The sequence below is a fragment of the Artibeus jamaicensis genome, unplaced genomic scaffold, assembly GCF_021234435.1.
Source record: "Artibeus jamaicensis isolate MK-2021 breed Jamaican fruit bat unplaced genomic scaffold, CSHL_Jam_final scaffold_847, whole genome shotgun sequence".
Classification (NCBI taxonomy): Eukaryota; Metazoa; Chordata; class Mammalia; order Chiroptera; family Phyllostomidae; genus Artibeus; species Artibeus jamaicensis.
Genome location: NW_026522057.1, coordinates 8758302 through 8778423, shown reverse-complemented (window position 1 = coordinate 8778423; position 20122 = coordinate 8758302). Strand labels below are relative to the sequence as shown.

Sequence of the window (20122 nt, the reverse complement as noted above, 5' to 3'; positions counted from 1 at the left end):
TTGTCCCAGTTCTTGTCATCCCACTTCCTCTCTGCTGAAATCACTTAATTCACTAGGTATATACCTGTCCCATATTCACCATTACCCAAACTCTCCATGTTCCACTGTTTATCTGCTTTCATATATGCTCTTTCCTCCATCTGGAAATCTTTGTACCCCTGTCTGCCTTGGGAGCTCCTTCCAGATTCAGGCTTCCATCTTTATCACCTGGCATGATGCTCCTTACAGAGTAAATGCCAAATAACATTTACTGAATCTGTAATATAATCACATTCCAAATGCAAAATGAACTTGACTAGTGCATCTATCCATTTCATAATTATCCTGTGTTGTCTCAGGGAACTCTCACAGGACATGGTTCAAGTGTACATTTATAGTTACGGCATAGTCATCATTGATATTAGAAAAAGATTGATGGATTTCCTTTAAAAAGACTGTGGGATCAGTCTTTTGATCATCTTTGATCCTCTCAAAGAGGATCAAAGTCAAGATACAAATAATTCTACATTGCTTAGCATTAGAGATAGGTAGGTCTTCCCAACCCCATCTGCATCCATAGAACTGTAATCTTTTTCAGCTGGAAAAGGTACTTACTAGATCATGAGGACAGCTGGAAGCTGCTGAAATTTTTGCAATTTTTTTTTGGTAAAAGTGAACATTGCAAATTATACCACCGAACCCACCTAAAGCAAATAGCTGGTAAATTCTGTTGGTTATTGGAAACAACCTCTTGATTCAGAGTTCTGAGCACCAGTGTAAGAGAAGAATAATTTCATTTGTTAATGAAGTCAATTGAAAATTTGGGTATTGGCAAAGCAGTGAAGGTGCTGGTATCTAATTGTCATATGTATTTATTGAGTACCTACTGTATGCCTTACATAGTTTCAGACCCTTTGGAGGAGTCATAATGGTCTGGTGTTGAACCTGCTCTTTTAAAACATTATTGGTCACATGAGGTATACATGAATGAGAAAACAATAGATGCTGGTATGCAGAATAGTTCCTTTTGAATTATTTGAGTGTGAAACTGACATTTACGTATTGAATCATATTTCCACACTAATTTCCATTTTGTGGAGGCAGCATGATTTCGTAGAAAAGCACACACGACTTGGACTCAAGAAGCCTGAATTCTGGTCCCAACTCTAACACTAATTAGCTGTGTCCTTGAGGGCAAGTCACTGTCTCCTCTTTGAGCTGAGCCCCCACATTTGAAAGAGATGTTGGATAAACTAGTTGAGCTTTTAGATCCCTTCTAACTCTATAACTGCATTTTTGTGAAATACTCAGTGGCAAAGGCAGAATTTTATTTTGGCAGCTTTAACTATTGGCTGCACTAAAAGAAATAGCAGACACTTCTCGGTTTTTGTTTACGGTATTTAGAAGTCTGTATTAAAACATCCTCATCACTAGACAAACCTCTCTGTCCTATTGATGGTCTGCATCACCTTCCAAATTACTGGCCCTCCAGGAATGGAAGTATGCTTCACACACTGCCTAACATTCCAAGGTGCAGCACATTGCAAAAGACTGCACCATTCTCCAAGGCACCTAGCATAGCCATGTCTTCCTATTCAATTAGAGGTGGCAAAGGCTGGCCAGGCTCCAAAGGAAGACTGTCAATTCCTCTCTTTTTCTGTGTCCACGCTCGGCAGGATGCTTCCTCACGCCCACCTCTCTCCCCCTTGCCGTGACTTTGGCTTCCGCCAGATGTCACACTGCTGCTTGTCACCGCCCAGACTCTCATCACTGATTTTGTTGTTTCAGTGTATTTATCACAACTGTTTTCTTTAGCTGTAAAATTTATGGAATTTCACACTCTTAATTACTACCGTGTTTCCTTTTCATGAGAGAGGAAATATACAAGGAGTTGTACACACAAGAGATGGAGGCAGGGAAACGGTCCACCTAACTTAAGGAAAGTTTGCATGTTTGTTTCATGTACACCTTCCACTCCTGAATGTACAAGGGAATCGATCAGTTCTACAGAACTTAGAGGTACGTGGGAGGTCTATTTTAATCCCAGGGAGAAGTACATAAAAGATGTACTTGCCCTGGCCAGGTGGCCCAGTTGGTTGAAACATCATCCTGTACACCAAAAGGTTGTGGGTTTGATTCCCACAACCTTTTGGTTTGATAAAAATTTTTATTTTATTGAATATATGGGGGTGACATTGGTTAATAAAACCATACTGGTGTCAAGTGTACAACTCAACAAAACATCATCTGCACACTGCATCGTGTACTCACCACCCCAAGTCAAGTCTCCTTCCGTCCCCATGTATCCCCCTTTTCCCCCACATCCACCTCCACCCGACCCCTTTCCCCTCCGGCCATCATGCTGTCCATGTCTTATGTGTCACACACGTATATTTGTTGCTTAATCCCTTCACCTTCTTTCACCAGCCTCCCCAGCCCTCCCCTCTGACAGCCGTCAGTCCCGTCTCCGTGCACGTGCTCTGTTTCTACTCTGCTGGTTACTGTAAATGATTCTGTTGATTAGATCCCACGTATAAGTGAAATCATATGGCATTTGTCTTTCTCTGGCTTATTTCACTTAGCAAAATAATTTCTAGGTCCATTCACGCTGTCACAAAAGGTAAGATTTTCTTTGTTTTTACAGCCAAAATTATTCCATTAACTTATTTTCTCCATTTTCAACTTATTCAAAAAATATGTTGAGCTTTCCTGCCATTTTATCCTTCTTTTTATTTTCTTAAAAATTTTTTGTGAAATAACCATACACATATAAAAAGGCATAAAATATACACGTACAGCTTAATGAACAAAGTGAATATGCCCGTAACTACCTCCCAAGTCAAGAAACAAAACAGTCAACTCCTTCCCCATCCAAAGACTTCACACCTCTATTTTACATCACTGTTTTCAGGGGAGAGAATTATGAAAATCTCAGTTTTTAGATCAGACCCTAGATTCATATTCCTGCATGATCCTGGGCTCCAGGGCAGATAAAGAGGCACCGAGCTGCCAGGGCATATGTGTATTTGTATTTGCGAGTGTGTGTGAGGGTGTGTCCACACAGGCCAGGCACTGGTATAAAGCAATCTTAAAAGTTGGGGTAAACTGGCACTTCTAATGATAAACATTTTGAAAATACAAGCATGTGTTTCCTAAGCAGACACAGTACTCTGCTGCTCCTGGCTTAAACCAAACCTTGATAGGAAACCACATACTTTTCAAGTCATAAGTTTCAAATTTAGACCAATTACCTATATTGCTCCACCTCCATTACAGGTAAGAAAGATGCTTGAAGTGAAAACCTGGCATTATGGGTTGCACAATCCCAGCCACCCAATAGCCTCATTCCATTCAACCAGAACAGGGGTTCTCTCTGCTCACAGCAGGCATCCAACAGGGTAGCACATATATGCTCTCTGAGTGAGAAAGCAACACCTTCTCACATACAACCCCCTGGAGAGAGCCGGGGAAGGGGAGGAGGGAGAACTTTACACCTGCAAACTCCTAACTCTATCAGCACTAGGGCTGGGAAAAACAGCACATATTTTTTAAAAAGAAGGAAATAAAGGTTTCCTAATAAAGCCAGTAACTTTCAGAGAAACATCTTCTTAAGCCATTTTCTTCTTAGGAAACTAGTAAGTAGATGATTCAACATCTAAGTCTTTGTCTTCTAGTGGATTCAGTCAAGCCCTAACAATAGTATAAGCAAACTGTTCAAAGGGCAGCTGTCAGAATCCTTATTCTTCTTGGTTAAAAACAAAAAAAAAAACCCCACAACACTATAAGCACAAAATATAGTCATTTTAATTAAGGCACCTCCATTTCAAGGCACATCTGTCCCTGGGCCTTTGGATAATCAAAATGACCACTAAAAATAAAACAGTATCTCCAATGGGGCAGACATGACCCACCCCCACTCCTAAGAGACTCCTGTAAGATGTGACCTGGGATGCACATGTGTTTTGAAATACCACTGAATATCCATCTAAATGCAGCCATATGCTTTCAGTTTTTACTTTATGTCCTATTAGGACCAGGAGACAAAAAAATTATCAGACATGTAACTTTTAGCCCATTGTGAAAATCCAGTCAGCTGACTAGAGAGCTAACTAGTTTGGTGGGAAAAAAAAAAACTGCTCTCCAGGACTGTAAAAACTGCTACTTACACTAAATTCCATGAGTTTATGACGAACATCTTGATTTTCTTTTTTCAATTTCCCCACCACCAAAAGTAAGCCAGCTCTGTCTGTCAAGATGCCCAGGCTGTGTGGCAGCAGTGTCAAGGACTGCCATTTGCTCCAAGGCACTGCCATCTGCGACAGCACAACATTTCATCTCCGGAAAATAAACACATCTGCCTTTGCCAGTGTCCTCCCACTGTGCCGCCCATCTGGAGCAGGTGAGCTGGAAGGCAAGCCTGGGCATGGGTGAGACGGGGCAAGCAGGGGAGATAAGGCCTCAAGGGACATGGCACATGGAGGAAGAAGGCAGTGCTGTGTCATGTCACATCCTGCTAACCACATTTGCCAAACAGCATGTGAAATTACCCTTGTTAGTGATATTTAATCACATGTAACAAATGGTTGGCCACACTTAGGGGACAAGACCAGCAAAGTCAAGGTTTCACCTGGACCATCTGTTCATAAAGTCACATGATCTCACTAATACCGATATAAACAGATGATGTCTCTGTGCCAGCCACCAAAGACAAGGAGACAATAATTAGTGGTCAGAACAGAAGGTTCAAAGCAACAGGATTCTTCTAGAACAGGAGCACACTATATATGCCTATTAACTAAACCAAACACACTCAAATTCAGGCTGGAATTCTGGACAAGTCATGGTCACTTCTGGAAGTGACATACTTAAAATTCTTCCCTACATATTTTTCCTTTTCACTAAAAAAATAAATTGAGGTCCGATTATGGTCTTGACAGCAGATCTTTAAATCATACTGTTTGTGGAAAGGGGTAGAAAAAAATTTTTTTAATTATCCAATCAAATTCTTTCTTTTTTCCACAGTTGTCCACTAGCTTGCAGGACAGCTAGTGCTAACCTACAGCAGGGCTCTTTCGACTGTGCCACTGGTTTTCAACCTTTAATGGGAAGGGGACAGTAAAGCCACCTTTTCAAATAAAATCATAGACAGAATCCCAATATGTAAAATAGATAAAAGTTGAGCTGATCCATATGAAGCGGAGCTAAAGTTTTGCCACACTGGCCTCCTTGATGAGTTTCCTGAGGCAGCTTCATGGTATCAAGTTTGAAAACCACTACACCAGGTTGGATATATTTTCCCAACTTATTTCTGTTGCTTACTTGCTAAGCATTTACAAGTATAACCCTATAAAAAGGCAAATTATGAAAGACTCACAAAGCACTTCAGAAAAAGCACTATGAAAATACTCGGGCCAGTGAAGCCCTGGAGATCACACACCACGGAGGCCAGCACTCTGCTCTCACCAGCGATTTCCGACCAGTGTGCCCCCACGAAGCACACCGGTGTGCCGCCAGAATGTTCCCAACAAGCAACGCCTGACTATTTAGGACTATAAAACATGCGATACCTTCTTTTCCCTTAGTTGTCAAATATAAAAATGACAATAGTCAATACAACGGCTGTCTAATATGAATCAAAATTATACCTATTTTCTGTCAGATCAGCAAAAAATATATTTTTGGGTGTGCCACAGAATTTTAGTAATTAGTTTATGTGTGGCATGAGATGAAAAAGGGTAAAAATTGCTGCTCTAAGCCTTGCCACAAATTCGACATTCCCAAAGGACATCAGATTTCACTGGTTCATATCCGTCTCCACATATGAAAAGCAGAAATCCTGGCAGATAGTAACAGAGAATCTGAGGGCATTCAGATGGGCTACACCAAGTGTGCCACATAATTCCCATCGAGCAAGAAACAGCCCCCCTGCTTATCACTCTCCCTCTTGTAGCCTGTTAATCAAATCACAAGGATAATTTAAACAAGCCTCATGTGAACCATACCTGTAAGTCACCACAAAACTCTCAAAATAATCCTGTTAAAAATCCAAATAGGAGTTTCTAGACGAGGGAGTCACTTATTAAATACCTACTATTTTCCAAGGAGGTATCATTCACTCATTCCAAATACACTTTATTAAACCAACAGTTAATAATCAGTTCTCATAATTTGCCATATTTGATCACTCCTTCCTTTTTAACAGATGAAGAGTGATGCTCAGCAAACGTAATTATTCAAGATCATACAAGCAATGCATATCAGAGAAGAGATTGGAACTCTGGTATATTTGCCTTTAAAATCTGTGCTCAAAAAATTCTCACAAGTATTCAAAACTGGGAGTCAAAAGCCTAATAAGCCCCTTTTCCTGCTCTTTGGAGTCTAACCAGGAGCAGACCAACTTAAATGTACACATGCACTTAAATAAAAACTAAACTAAAGGCTGTTGACTTCCACCCCCAATCTGTGTCTTTTTTCTCTCTTCCTGCTGATCTCACGTCTTTAATTACTACATGGAGAAGTAACACCCATTCATTAAGGACACATTAATAAAATTCCCTTTCAGTGTATTAATGCACAATAACATTTTCAGTGGTATATGCGGACTAAATGGAGGACATTTATTTGGCAAATTTCTTAAACACCTACAATGGATACATATTTATACCTTATCTATGTAATACTATGTGGAGAGTTTGGCATTTTAATAGAAATGAACATTTCATACTTCCCCAAATAAATGCAAACTTACTTGTATATTAGTCCAGTAATATAATACAAAAGTATAAAGAGTACAGTATTTGAAGTCAGGCTCTTACCCCAGCCTTTTACAGGCTGTATGTGCATCTTTGCTGGACTTGGACACATAAGAGGAACACTTAACCTCTGTTAACTAGCCTTGGTATCCTTGCAAGTAAAATGGGAATAACATTCATTTTACAGTGTCATAATGACCACTAAATAAGGTCACATAAATAACTATCTAGAATAGCACTAAGAGAATGACGATAAAAATGTTCTGTATCTTCAATGTCCAGTATGGCAGCCTTTAGCCACACGTGGCTATTGAGCACGTGAAAAGTGGCTCACATAACTGAGGAAGCAAATTTTTTATAGAAACAAAATTTCATCTCTCATTCAAAGTCTAGGAGACCCTCGGCAAGGAACTAAATTTTAAATTTTATTTAATCATTTCAAATTTAAATAACTTCATATGACTAGTGGCTACCATACTGGACTGTGTCAATCTAGAACAAAGCCTACTACATAACAGATGATCAATGTTGGTTTATTTATATTTTCCATATCAATATCAGTAATTTTTTATATCACCCTCTTTGGTGGTAGATCTGCTCAACTAAAATAGCACAACAAAGAATCTCCCATAGGGAACTAACTTACAGCTGTCAAATTGCTTCTTTGCCCAAACAGCAATAGCAGCATAAAAACAAGTGACTTATTAATTAGTTGTATATGCTATACACTATACTAACAGCTTTGCATGGTTACCTCACTTAATCTTTAGAATAATTCTATGAAGTAGGTGCTATTACTTTGGAAGCAGGGAAATTAAGCTGAGAATTGGTCCAAAGACACACAGCTAGCAAGTGAATGAGGACAGATTTAAACCCAAGCAATCTAATTCCAGAAAACTATACAAACTACCATGCTGACTTGCCTTCATCTTAAAGAAGCAGTTTACATAAGATTACATACTTGTAATAAATAAATGTCCTTCCAACCAAATACTACCACCGAACACAATCCACATACACATGGCTAACTAGAAATCAAAGAACTGGAGTTACGGAACAAAAGTTATGCATACTAACCCAAAATAAATCTCATGTCCTAGCTGGTGTGGCTGCACAAATGTACCAAATGTGACTTTGGTGACTTTGCTCTTACCAGGAAAACCGAAAACTTTCATCATCTTTTTCCCCAGAGCAAAATGACTAAAATGTAAATTCCTATTTTAGAACGAGTTACGTATTTTGATAAGAGAGTGTGGGAGCAGGGACGGACACGGAAATGGGCAGACGCAGTCAGTATTTACTAGAGTCCCAAGTCACTGTCTACATGGGGCATGTATTTGTTAAGACATCAAACAGTTCTGCCAGGAGATTAACTGGATTCACTACATTTGCATGAAGCACGTCAACACTCTTGTCTTAGTTCTAAAAGGAGCTTAATTCACTTAATGTGCAGCATTTATGAAAAAGTATCTATTGTGCCCCAAGCTGGAATTCTTATTTCCAGTTCTGCCTGATAAGTCAGGAATATTTTCCATCGAAAGCTATAGCATAATCTTTACTAAATTCCAAAGAAACTTATACCTGACCCATTTTCTTCTCTCATGAAGGAGTGAACAAGAAAAGGCCACTGACCTTTACCCAGGTAAAACAAAGTATGTCAAATTGTCTCCTCCTCCCAATCCATCATGCCTCTGGCTTCTCTTTAAACTTGATGATCCTTCCTATTATACAAGCCCCTTCGTCAAAGCTAGCACTGAGAAAAAGAGATTCTATTTATAGAGAAGTTCTCAATCCAGTATTATTAGGTACTAGAGAATAAAATGTTTTGCAGATCTGTAATAAGTTAACTCATAAAAAACCTAATACCTGTACATGTTTAGATTTCTGCCATAACTCAGCTTAAGCAAGTGCAGATGAAGCTAAAACCATAATAAAAAAAATACAACCAGCACCAATATTCTAGAAACACTGCTGAAAAACCAAGGAGCTGATGAAAGGCAGGGCAGTCACGGAATTATGACGCCATCAGTGCAGCATCATCTAATGTGCTATGTGACCTGGAGCTAGTCCCTTTGCCACTTGGTGCCTTTCATTCCATATCAGTGATAGAGAATTACCCACTATATATCTTAGTGGAATGGTGAATAGATTAAATTATTAAGCAAAATGCTTTGGGCAAAAGTCATATGAATGTTAAATATTATGATTTACAAGCATTCATTTCCCTGGCACTCCTGTGGGGTTAGAAGTTATCTCGCTTTCATAGATGAGTAAACTGGCATGGGGCGAAGGGGGGGTAAGGTCACATGGTAAAGCTCCATTTACTCAGTCACTATGGGAGGGGAATACACACCTTTAGCTACCACATGAACTTTCCTGGCACATCCTGCAATCTTTAACGCATTCAGTCCCTTACTTAATGTTGCATCTTTTAACACGCTGTTGATGGAACAAAGACAGCTCTAAGACAGCCACAGGCCAGAATCAGTGAGGAGGAAGTTTTTTGTGCTTTGGCAAGAACAGTCATAGAAAGACACAGATAACCTCAAGATGAAATTTCCATTATTATTTTCAAGATTTCACCTCCACTAGGGTTGGGATCTTTAACCACAGGAATTAAGAAACATGGTTTGCTATGAAAACACTCTGAAAATAATTTTTAAAGGCTGTCATGGGCCTTTAGGTTGGTGTGGCCCATCCAAATTCTCTGGGCTTATATTTGCCTTCTGGGCTTTAATTAGCAACCATGCAGAAAGAGTAAACAAATCCAAAGAGACTAAGTGATGACGGAGTAGTAATGGGAAGCTCTCGGGTAGGCCAAAAAACAGCAATACTACCACTCACGTATAATGGAATATGAAAGAGGACAGAAGATTTTTCTGCTTCTACCCAAGGCTGCCTGCTATATCGCTTACCCGACTCCGAAGACAGTCAGCCAGGTTTCGGCGTGTGAAATTAGCTGCTGCAGTGGGAGACAGTTCATAACCTGGCACAAGAGATAAATAGTCAGACTTAAAGTAAAGCAGAAGGAATGACGGGACCCCAATTCTTACAGTCTCCCATTATGCTCCTCCCACTCTTACAGTCTACCACCCTTTGTACACTGGTGTATATAAAGTACACAGAACAGTGAGTGCCGTCTTTCTTCTTGTCCCATTCCTCAGCTAACAGTGGTGAGACAGCTGGTACTACTGACAGTAACTCCTGGCCACAAAACAAAGCCAAGGTGAGATTTAACTATTCTACGGTGACATCAAATTAACAGCCTTGCTTAAGCTATTTATTCATCAACAGACTGTGGTTTCCTCCATACAAGGAAAGAAATACAAATACACAGGTGTTGGGAAAAAAAGAAAGAGATCTTGAGGTGCCAACTGTTTTAGTTTATTTTTAAAACATACTGGAGAAAGAGAGGCTGGGAGTTTGAAGAGCCTCAGAGTTACACTTTATAAGATTTTCATTTTTTAAAAAGTAACTTTATTAAGAACTAGAATATGGTTTTCAAAAGTATAAGCCACAGGGTGGAAAATGTTGCTATCAGTATCTACAACATTTTTATCAAGAGTACCCCAAGCAGAAAAACTTAAATAAAAAGCTGTGCCAATAAAAGTACAGCCCAGAGGAATGGCATCGGGTGCACATTTACTAGTGCACTCACTCAGGAACTTAACCCCTGGGTAAAACGGCACTAGCACCAAAAGAGACACGAAATAACTGACAACTCAGCAGATCCACCCAGAAATGCCAGTTTGGAAAGACAGCAGGTGGTTAAGTTATTCCCTACAACATTTTAAACACCAGTGTCACATCATGTAAGATTCAGATTAAAATTCTAACAAATATTTACCAAACAGTTATGTTCTAGGGTCTCTACTAGGTGCTTTCACATATATCCATGAATTTCATTCTCACAAGTCTATTAGCACATATTAAATCATAACGGAAGCAGCTCTAGACAAGCAGGAATACTTTCCCATTCTCCACCTAATGTCCTGAACACAATTAAGGATTTGACAGTTTCTGCCTTGTAAAGTCAGAAAAGTCTGATGCCTGACCAGACCATCCGCACATAGATTTTTCTCTTTCCCTTATTCTGGCTTAGTTCTTAAACTTTAATATGCATAAGAATTACTATGTAAGGTTATGTACACAAAACTATACTTGACAGGTAATTTAGGGAGTTTAAAGGGCAATTTTAACCTAATCGTCTTCCTACACAAGGACCTACTAGAGAGGCAAGGCAGAGCCCTCTTATGACATAGAAAATCTCCTACTATCACACAGAGCTTCAAGTTTACCAAGCATGTGCATACATAGTATTCATTAATAATATAATTCCATTGTAGAGACAAGGAAAATAAAAGGCCCGGAGAGGTTAAGTGACTTGTCGCACACAAAAGAGTAAACCAAGTTGAACTTAGTTTTAACTCTGAGACTCAGATATACTTTAGCTCAAATCACATCCTCTGAAATATCCTCCTTGAGAAGTCTGACATTACCATGCCCATCTCCAAGATGGTGTTAGTTTTCTCACTCAAGAATTGGTGCTGTAACGGTGCTCTTTCCTGAATTATGATAGGAAATCTTTATGATCAGAAGAGGGATTTAGGTAAGGTTTCAAGAATAGGAAGAATCAAATAAAAATTTTGGTGTGCCCACCATTTTGGTGTGCTCATGTGTAGAACTGCCAGCAGAGATATTCTTTTTTAGTACCAAGTTAAAAACAAACCAACCAAATATTTGCCACATTCTAAGTATTACCCACCATTTCGCATCTTATAAAGCTGCACATTTTTCTGAATATATTCTGCAAACTGGACAGTGTCTCCAGCCTCTCCAACACACAGGAGTAAGATTTTTTCACTCATCTTAAACATCTTGTCATGATCTGCTCAGAGAAAAACACATCAGAAATTACCTTATCAGAAATTTACTATTATACAGGCAACCAGAAACATTTATCAATTACTACATTGAATAATTTAACTAATCACTGTTTTCAGAAGACTTCGATGGGCAACAGTATTAATTACTCTTTCCCTCTGCATTTTACAACCATCAGCATATTTTATTAATGTTGGTTTTAGATGGAGACCATACATGAAAGCTGACAACTGAAAATACAATTAAAAACAAAGAAACCAAAGGAACCAAGCCAAAGGCCATTATCTTTAGGCTCATGATTAAAAAGTCCTGTAATGTCTCTACAGATACAAATGTTAGTCATTATACTTATACACATACAGAATCATACATGAAAAGGACCGCTGCTACAACTGATATTAAGAAGCCATCTCAAGAAAAAAAGAAACTGAAAATATAAGTTACCTTAAAAAGTAAACCACCTCCATTTCTAAAGCAAAGAGAAAATTAAAATGATTGCCAAAGCAAAAATTCTAACGAATATTGCAACGCTAAGCTATTTAAAAATACCTCAAAATCCCAACACTCTAATCTTATCTAGCTGAACCAGACTGACTCAGATTAGACAGATAAATAAATATTCAGATAGCAATTTGTGCCCTAGGAAGAAAACTCCATATTCAGCCTGCAGCTTCAGAAAAAGCTTAAATCTCCCTATCTTACTCTCACTTTCACTTTTCATTTTTTAAATAGTGCTGAATAATCTTCCCTGGGAGACATGTTTCCTGTTTGAAACCTTCTGAAATGTCAAAATCCCCTAATAGGATTTAAAGAACAAAATGCTACAGTCAAATACTTTACAAGGATTTGAGAGTTGTGGATACCAGTAATATGGCTTAGCCTTTGAACAACATAGGCAGACACACACATGCGCACAGTGCTTGTAGATAGTGTCAAACTGACTTGAAATTCCTAAACAAACACATTTTCATTTGTTACAGGCTACAGGAGATTTAACGACTGTTTGCAAACTTGTTTAAAAAAGAAAAAACTTCACCTACAGCTATATTATCTACACAAAGAAAAAGGACCAGAAGTGTATTAGATGCCACTGGCACCTAAGTTCTTGCCAGTGGCAAAAGTAGGGGCAATTTTTATCTTTTTTTTTTTTTTGCTTATCAGTATTTCCTAAATTGTCTATATTTAATACACATCATTATTGTAAGAAAATATTAGTAAGTTTGCACTATTTTCAAAATGAGAAAAAAAGCCAGGTTTGTTTTTTCTTTTTTGGGGGGCTGCTTGTTTACAAAGAATTTGTTATATTTAGAAGAAATCTAAAATACTCAAACTGTTCAACTCTGAAGTGAACTTAATACAAAGCCAAATGTGTTTTTTAAACCTCTGCTGCAGGTCCAGTGAGTGAGTAGTGAAGAGGAAAATAAAAACAAAAGTGATAGATGCTAGCAGCCCCGAGCTGGGCCAGAAACAGCCAATGGGGCTCTAGGGAATTTCTGATCCTTATAGAACCTACAAGATCCACTTACATGAAACAAATGGACAACAAAATTAACATCAATGTACAATTCTGTGGAAAGGCAACTGGACTAGATCTAATGGACCTTAGTTATAACCTGGGCTCAGCACTCTGAGTTTGGGCACATGATTTGCCCTCTCTAAGCCCCAGTTTCCAAGCACATAAAATGCTAATACTATTCTTTACTGCTACCTAATCGTAGGTGGGAAAACTGCACATGTACAATATTAGATTCAGTGTTACACAATGTAGTTCAGATTATATATGCTATAGGAATTCAGAGAGAGAAAAAAAGACATTCTGTGTGGGTTTGAATACTCTGAACAATTCTGTATAGGCCATGAGACAGGTGTGAAATGTGGCATATATCCAAACTTAAGAATTGGGCCACTTTACTAAGCAAGCAATCTCTAGGAGGTTATCTTCTGTAAAGTATCAAAATATCTTAGAAAATGACAAACCCCCCAAAATGACTGGAAATATCACTCATTTTATACCTGGAGGAAAAGAATCCCAAAAGGTCACTCATTTTCAATGTTCTTGCCTATCCAAGTTCCTTTGAGACATGAAATGTAGAAAAAAGTCCTCGTGCAATTCCAAAGCTCCCACCACAAAAATTTTTATACCGGAAAAGACTATAGGGAAAATTAGACACTGAGTTGACTGCAATTATTTCCAAACATTTTTCAAGAACTAACTCAAATTCATTTTTCTTCCACACCACAGTGATCTTTCTTTTCTCTGAATACCCTTAGGACTTATTCCCAAAATCATCAATTTAATACAGTGATCTTTCTTTTCTCTGAATACCCTTAGGACTTATTTCCAAAATCATCAATTTAAAAACTAACCTAATACTTACTAGTGACACTGCATTCATCACACAAAATGATCTTGCAGTATTTATTTCCCTGTTTTCTTAATGTCCTAGACCACTCTGTGGATCCTTTCTAATACGGTACATCCTCTGTAACACCTAGGAGGAGTGCTGTGTACGTAACCAGAGTTCAAGCACATGCTACCTTCCAAAGGGATTTAACATACATGAAGTTCAAAAACTTGCCTAAGACCATGAGTGCGAGAACCCAGTTGAACCAATGCAGTTTGACCTCTAAAGGTGCTGACTTAGTTACTACTCTATTTAGGCACTATTTCATGCTAAATCACTTGTATACCAAAGGTCTTGGTAGTCAAAGTGATGAACACATTACTCTCAAAACAAATTTACTCCTGTGGGAAGCATGGTTTACAAACAGAACTTCAAACTCTGTGCAATTTCATAGAGTAATTTGACTTGAGGAACAACTCATAACATAGATGTTTAACCACTTTCCAATCTCTCCTTCTTCAGAGAGAATAAAAATCAAGCAGAGTCCCTCAGAGTTCTCTCCATATCCCCAAGTGATAACAGTTTTAATAATTTTTCTTTACGCCCAAGAGAAACTATTATCTGCCCTCAAAGTTCTCCCTCATCACTACACCCAGAAAGAATCTCTTCTTCCTCTGGATTAGCTAAAAACAGTATCTTCTAACGCTACACTACCTCATAATTTTGACTCTACTTTTCTTATGGAGCATACTTATCTTGTGCTATAGTTATATCTGCACACATATGAGCCCTTTGTTAAACTGTAACTCCTTTTTTTTAACATTGTATTTATTTATTTTTACAAAGAGAGGGATAGAAACATCAATGTGTGGTTGCCTCTCTTGCACCCGCAACTGGAGACCTGACCTGACTGGGCCCTCAACCCAGCCATGTACCCTGCCTGGGAATCGAACCAACCACCTTTTTGTTCGAAGTCTGGCACTCAATCCACTGAGTCACATCAGCCAGAGCTAAACTGTAACTTCTTTTAAGATGTGGGCCACATTCCTTTTTGCATTCCTTCAGTACCTAGCACTGCAAAGGGCACATAGGTGCCCAAAATCTGTTTGTCAAGTGAACACTAAATCACCTGAGCCAAAGCACAATACTTTTCAACAGTAACATGCCTATGGTCAGTCAGGACTGCAGGGGGCCAGTATATATGGTAGTTATGGGCAAAAGATACAGGATCAAACTGCACAGGTTCAACAGGGTTCTGCCGCCTGTGGTCTTAGGCAAGTTTTTGAATCTCTACGCCTCAGAATTAACATTTGTAAGGTGACGATGTGATAGTGCTTATCTCAGAGCAACAGGGGGGGGGGGGACGATTGGGACAACTGTAACTAAACAACAATTTTTTTAAAGGCTAAATGGACTAATGTAAATTGCTTAAAACAACACATGGTACACAAGTGCTTGTTATTATTACTTAAGTACTTCTAACTGCGCTAAGCATTTGCACAAAACTTTTTTACTCAATCCTCCCAACAAGCTTAGGATTTAACAGATTTTTTTTTTAGAGAATTTTTTAGTTTATTTGAGCCAGACTGACTGCAACTGCCAGGAAGCAAGATCTCAAATGCTCCCAGATGTAACAGATGAGGAAATCAGGGCACTGTGAAATGACTTATACAGAGTCATAAAGCAAAATAAGTGACAGGGCTCTAGCCTCTGAACTCCTCCAACTACCTAAACATAAGAAAAACGCAACAGCCAGTACCCTGGAGAACTGGAAACAGGGGCTGAGACAAAGAAGGACGACACAGGCAGAGGAAGGGAAATGCCAACTAGAGTTCCACAGTCTGACTCTCCCCAGGATCCCAACTTATGCTGCCAGCAAACTAACCTAATTAGTAGCGACATCAAGAAATTCATCAGAGATTCTGGGTCTAGGGAGCATGGTGTTTGGCAGGTGCTTAAACACTTAAAAACTGAAATCCCTTGGCCAACTCTCGCCTAGAACGTGTTTGGCCAAGGCCAGGGCAGAGCACTGACCTGGAAGGCCAAAGAGGACTGAAGGTTAGGGCCCCAGGCTTGTTAGCCAGTCTCCTAATTCTAAAAAGTAAGCAAGTGCAGATCAGGACAGGCTTGGTTCCACCTCCCGGACCGCCCAGGTATTCACCCACTCCCCACGAAGTTTCTCCCGGCTGTCCCTACACCCAGGCCCGGAAGGGCCACCCCAGCTTTCTCACCGTCCTTCATCTGGACAATACTGGTAGCAGCCACCCGGTCGGAGGCGACAAGGACAAAGTCGGGGCCCTGGATGCCGATGAGGTACTCCATGCTGGCGGGAGGCGGGCTGCTGCAGGCTCAACAGGACGTAGAACCCCCCACTTCACTACTGAGCACCAGTGAGACAGCACCACAGACCACAGTTACGCTCTACGTAGGCCGCGCGACAGTCCCGGCGACCGCCGCTCCCGGATGACGTAAACTATCGCGAGACCTTGGAAAGTGGGCGTGGAATTGGGCTATTGAACTCATTGCTGTGCGCTCGTTACTTGGCAGACAGTCTGGGGCTTTTCATTGCCGGCTCTGAAAGACTTGACTTCTTGTGTGATGCCCAGTTTCTTTCTTTCTTTTTTGTTTTAACATTTTGTTTATTTACTTTTAGAGAGGGGAAGGGAGGGAGAGGGAAGGAGACATCAATGTGAGGTTGTCTCTCGTGTGCCCTTCACTGGGGACCTGGCTTGCAACCCAAGCATGCACCCCCACTGGGAATCAAACCCGTGATCCTGTGGCTCGCAGGCTGGCACTCAGTCTACTGAGCCACACCAGCCAGGGCAATGCTCAGTTTATTTATGAATCCAGTGCTTAAAACTCTCTTAAAGATGAAATCACTGTGCTATATGTAAAGTGCTGAGCACATGTGAGTGTCAAAAAGGCGTGTGATCCTAGATGGCTGTTGCTGGTTGAAATATCTCCCCAAACCTCTTCTCTACAGATTGGAGAAAAAGGAACTTGACGGGAGACCTTTTATATTGTTTCACAACAATAAAATATGATTGAGTCAAAGATATAAGCATGAAGACCAAAATCATAAAAACAGTGGAGGAGGAAGTATAATTTGATAATCTTTGGAAAGGCAATGTGTTTCTAAGTATGACAGGGAACCCGAAACACAGGAAAAGATAGGGCAAAAGTATTATGATGTTCAAATATAGGTATAAGTTGAGAAGATGTTTCAATATATAAAATAGTTCATAACTGTAACAAAAGATATTCTTACAAATCAGTGGAGGGAAGATAAAACAATTTTTACATAGCAGTTCACAACAGAAGCAACACAAGTAGCCAAGAAACAGGAAAAGATCTGCAACCTCAGTTGTAAATAAGAATATGAGAAATAAGAAACACTGAGAAATTATAAATTATTGGTAAGTTTATAAAGTTTTTTATAGAGGACAATTGGATATCTGTTAAAATATAAATGTACATAACTTTTTATATGTGTCCTAAACAAATGTATGCAGAAACACCCAAATATTTGTAGGCAGAAATATGCATTGCAGTACAGCAACAGCAATGAAAAGGGGTAGGGATGAAATGAAATATTTGTAAGTGAATAAACTGGGGTTTTTTTAATGATTTTATTTATTTTTACACAGAGGGGAAGAGATGGAGAAAGAGAGAAATATCAATGTGTGGTTGTCTCTCTCACGCCCCCTACTGGGAACCTGGCCCACAACCCAGGTATATGCCCTGATTGGGAATCAAACCAATGACCCTTTGGTTCACAGGCCAGCACTCAATCCACTAAGCCATACCAGCTTGAGCTGAAGAAACTTTTATAAATGACACATTCATGCAGTGGAATATTATGTAGTTATTATAAAGAGTAAAAATCAATCTAAGCATACCTATATATTCCATGTAGTCCAGATGCATTAAGTGAAAATGAAAGTGCATTCCTTTGTGTAGCATGATACCATTTTTAAAACCCCAAGTATACATGATTATTAATGGAAAACATATATTTACAGATGTTCCAACCTCAAATTATATGCAGTTGTTACCTCTGGTAAGAGTGATTAAAAGGGAGAGCTTTCACTTTTTATCTTATACATGTCTGTATCATGTGAATGTTTTACAATGATCATGAATTACTCATTTTTTAAAATAAGAAAATGCACAGCCATCTCTTTATATCTGGCAGCCATTCTGGAAAAAGCTGAAATATTTCACGATTAGTTCCCGACATCCACAATTCAGCACAATCTTCATACTAGCCCTACTGGCTTCCAACACAGTTGCAATTATATTTGAAATGCAACTATGCAATTCATTTGCTCCTGCAGAAATTTGCAGTCCTTACTCCATTCTGAATGTTTCTTCCAGCTCTCTGCCCATGAAGGAACATAGACCCTGAGGAGTTTGGTACAGCCCATCTATCACAGGATGGATGCCAGGGGCAAGGAGGTCATTAAGTCAACCATCCCACTATGAACACAGATGCATCCATCATCTTAGAAATCCTTTTCTTAAACACCACTGGGAAAGAAGTCTCTCAAGCCTGCCTCTCTCTCTCTCCCTCTCTCTCTCTCTCTCCACCCCCACCTCCTCTTTCTCTGCCATTGTGTGTATGTTTTTTAATTGCAAATAGTATATATTTGTACTACACACACACACACACACGCACATAACACAGAAGTGATGAGTTAAATATCTCTCCTTCCACCAAAGGTAACTACCCACAAGGTGTCTGGATCCTTCCAGATCTTTTTCTTTTCATACATATCAATATTCATTCATTCATTCATTCATTCATTCACAAAAGCTGCAGAATTCTAAATTGGAAGATCCACAATCTTTTTTAAAAGGACCTGACAATCTTTTAAGCTGGTTCTTCTCTCTTCTTCTTTAGGACTTTTAAAAAAAATCCCCTCTAGTTAAGTCACACCAGAGATTATCTTAACTTCTTGTTAATAAAGAAGAAAATGGGTTTTCAAGGCCCAGCTTGTGCTATCTCACTAGGAGTCAAGGAGAATTCCTCTTCCACTTAAAGTCTTAAAATAATTTAGTTTTAGAATTTAAAAATATATATATATATATATGTGGAGGGTCCAGCAACAGCATGATACAGCCAACTTTTTCTGTAAAGGGCCATAGTTGGCTTTTCAGGCCATGCAGTATCTGTCACAACTACTCAATGATGCCATAGGAGTGAAAAAGCAATCATATCCAATACATAAATGAGTGGCCATTGCTACATTCTCATAGAACAACAGCAGGTGAGGGAGAAAGGGAGAGGTGGATTTGGCCCATGGGCAATAGTTTGCTGACCCCTAATGTAGTAAGAGTCCTGCAAATCAACACTCAACTCTTACTCCAGCTCTACCTTTTCCAACCTTGCTGTAACATTCATGAAGCTCCAGTTTCCTTATTTACAAAGGGGACTTTCAGAAGACAGATTTCCTTTGTATTTCTCTTGGTTAGTTTTGTAAGTATAAGGAACCATATCCTAATCCTTCATGAAACCTGGGGAGTTTGAAAGAATCTTAAAGAAGAATGATTGCAGTGTATCTAAGGAACATGGCTATAATATGGGAGGCTGCCAGCTTCACCAAGACTCCCAAGCTCAAGCTTGATACGGAAGCATCAGCGCAGCCCACACTCACAAGACCCTGTGAGCTTAGACAGTAGGTTGAGACAGAGTTAAACTGGAGATCAGAGGCTCACCCCTAAATATTCAAGAATGTTAATGCATTGGATACAGTTGATGCCTTGCCCATATCCCTTTTATATACCTGTAATAGCTGCTATAAATATGGGTCAATAACTCATAATTGTTTCTTCCCTGGCTGGTGTAGCTTAGTGTATTGAGCACGGGCTGCAAACCAAAGGATCAGGGATTGATTCCCAGTCAGGACATATGCCTGGGTTGCGGGGCTGGTCCCCAGTGGGGGCCACGTGAGAGGCAACCACACACTGATGTTTCTCTCCCTCCCTTCCCCTCTCTCTAAAAATACAAAAAAGAAATACAATCTTAAAAATTGTTTCTTTCATCAAAGAATTTCTTTCAACCACATGGGAGGCATCCTTGCCTGGGAGGCTATGTACCTATACCAAGCCCCAGCCAATGACTAACTGACACAGGGTAAGAGGTCAGTGTCCTTAACTTAA

At 39.4% G+C, this 20122-nt stretch overlaps 1 protein-coding gene across 1 annotated transcript in view; it reads right to left on the bottom strand.

Moving 5' to 3' along the window:
* Positions 1 to 16402, bottom strand: part of PSMB2 (proteasome 20S subunit beta 2) — a 33101-nt gene extending 16699 nt beyond the window's left edge. The window contains exons 1-3 of the mRNA XM_037149616.2: positions 16192 to 16402; positions 11497 to 11619; positions 9647 to 9717 (exon numbers count right to left, since the gene is read on the bottom strand). Of these exons, the coding sequence (XP_037005511.2) occupies positions 9647 to 9717; positions 11497 to 11619; positions 16192 to 16282 (285 nt within the window). The 5' untranslated portion in view covers positions 16283 to 16402. The remainder of the gene's footprint in view (positions 1 to 9646; positions 9718 to 11496; positions 11620 to 16191) is intronic.
* Between the last annotated feature and the right edge of the window lie 3720 nt (positions 16403 to 20122).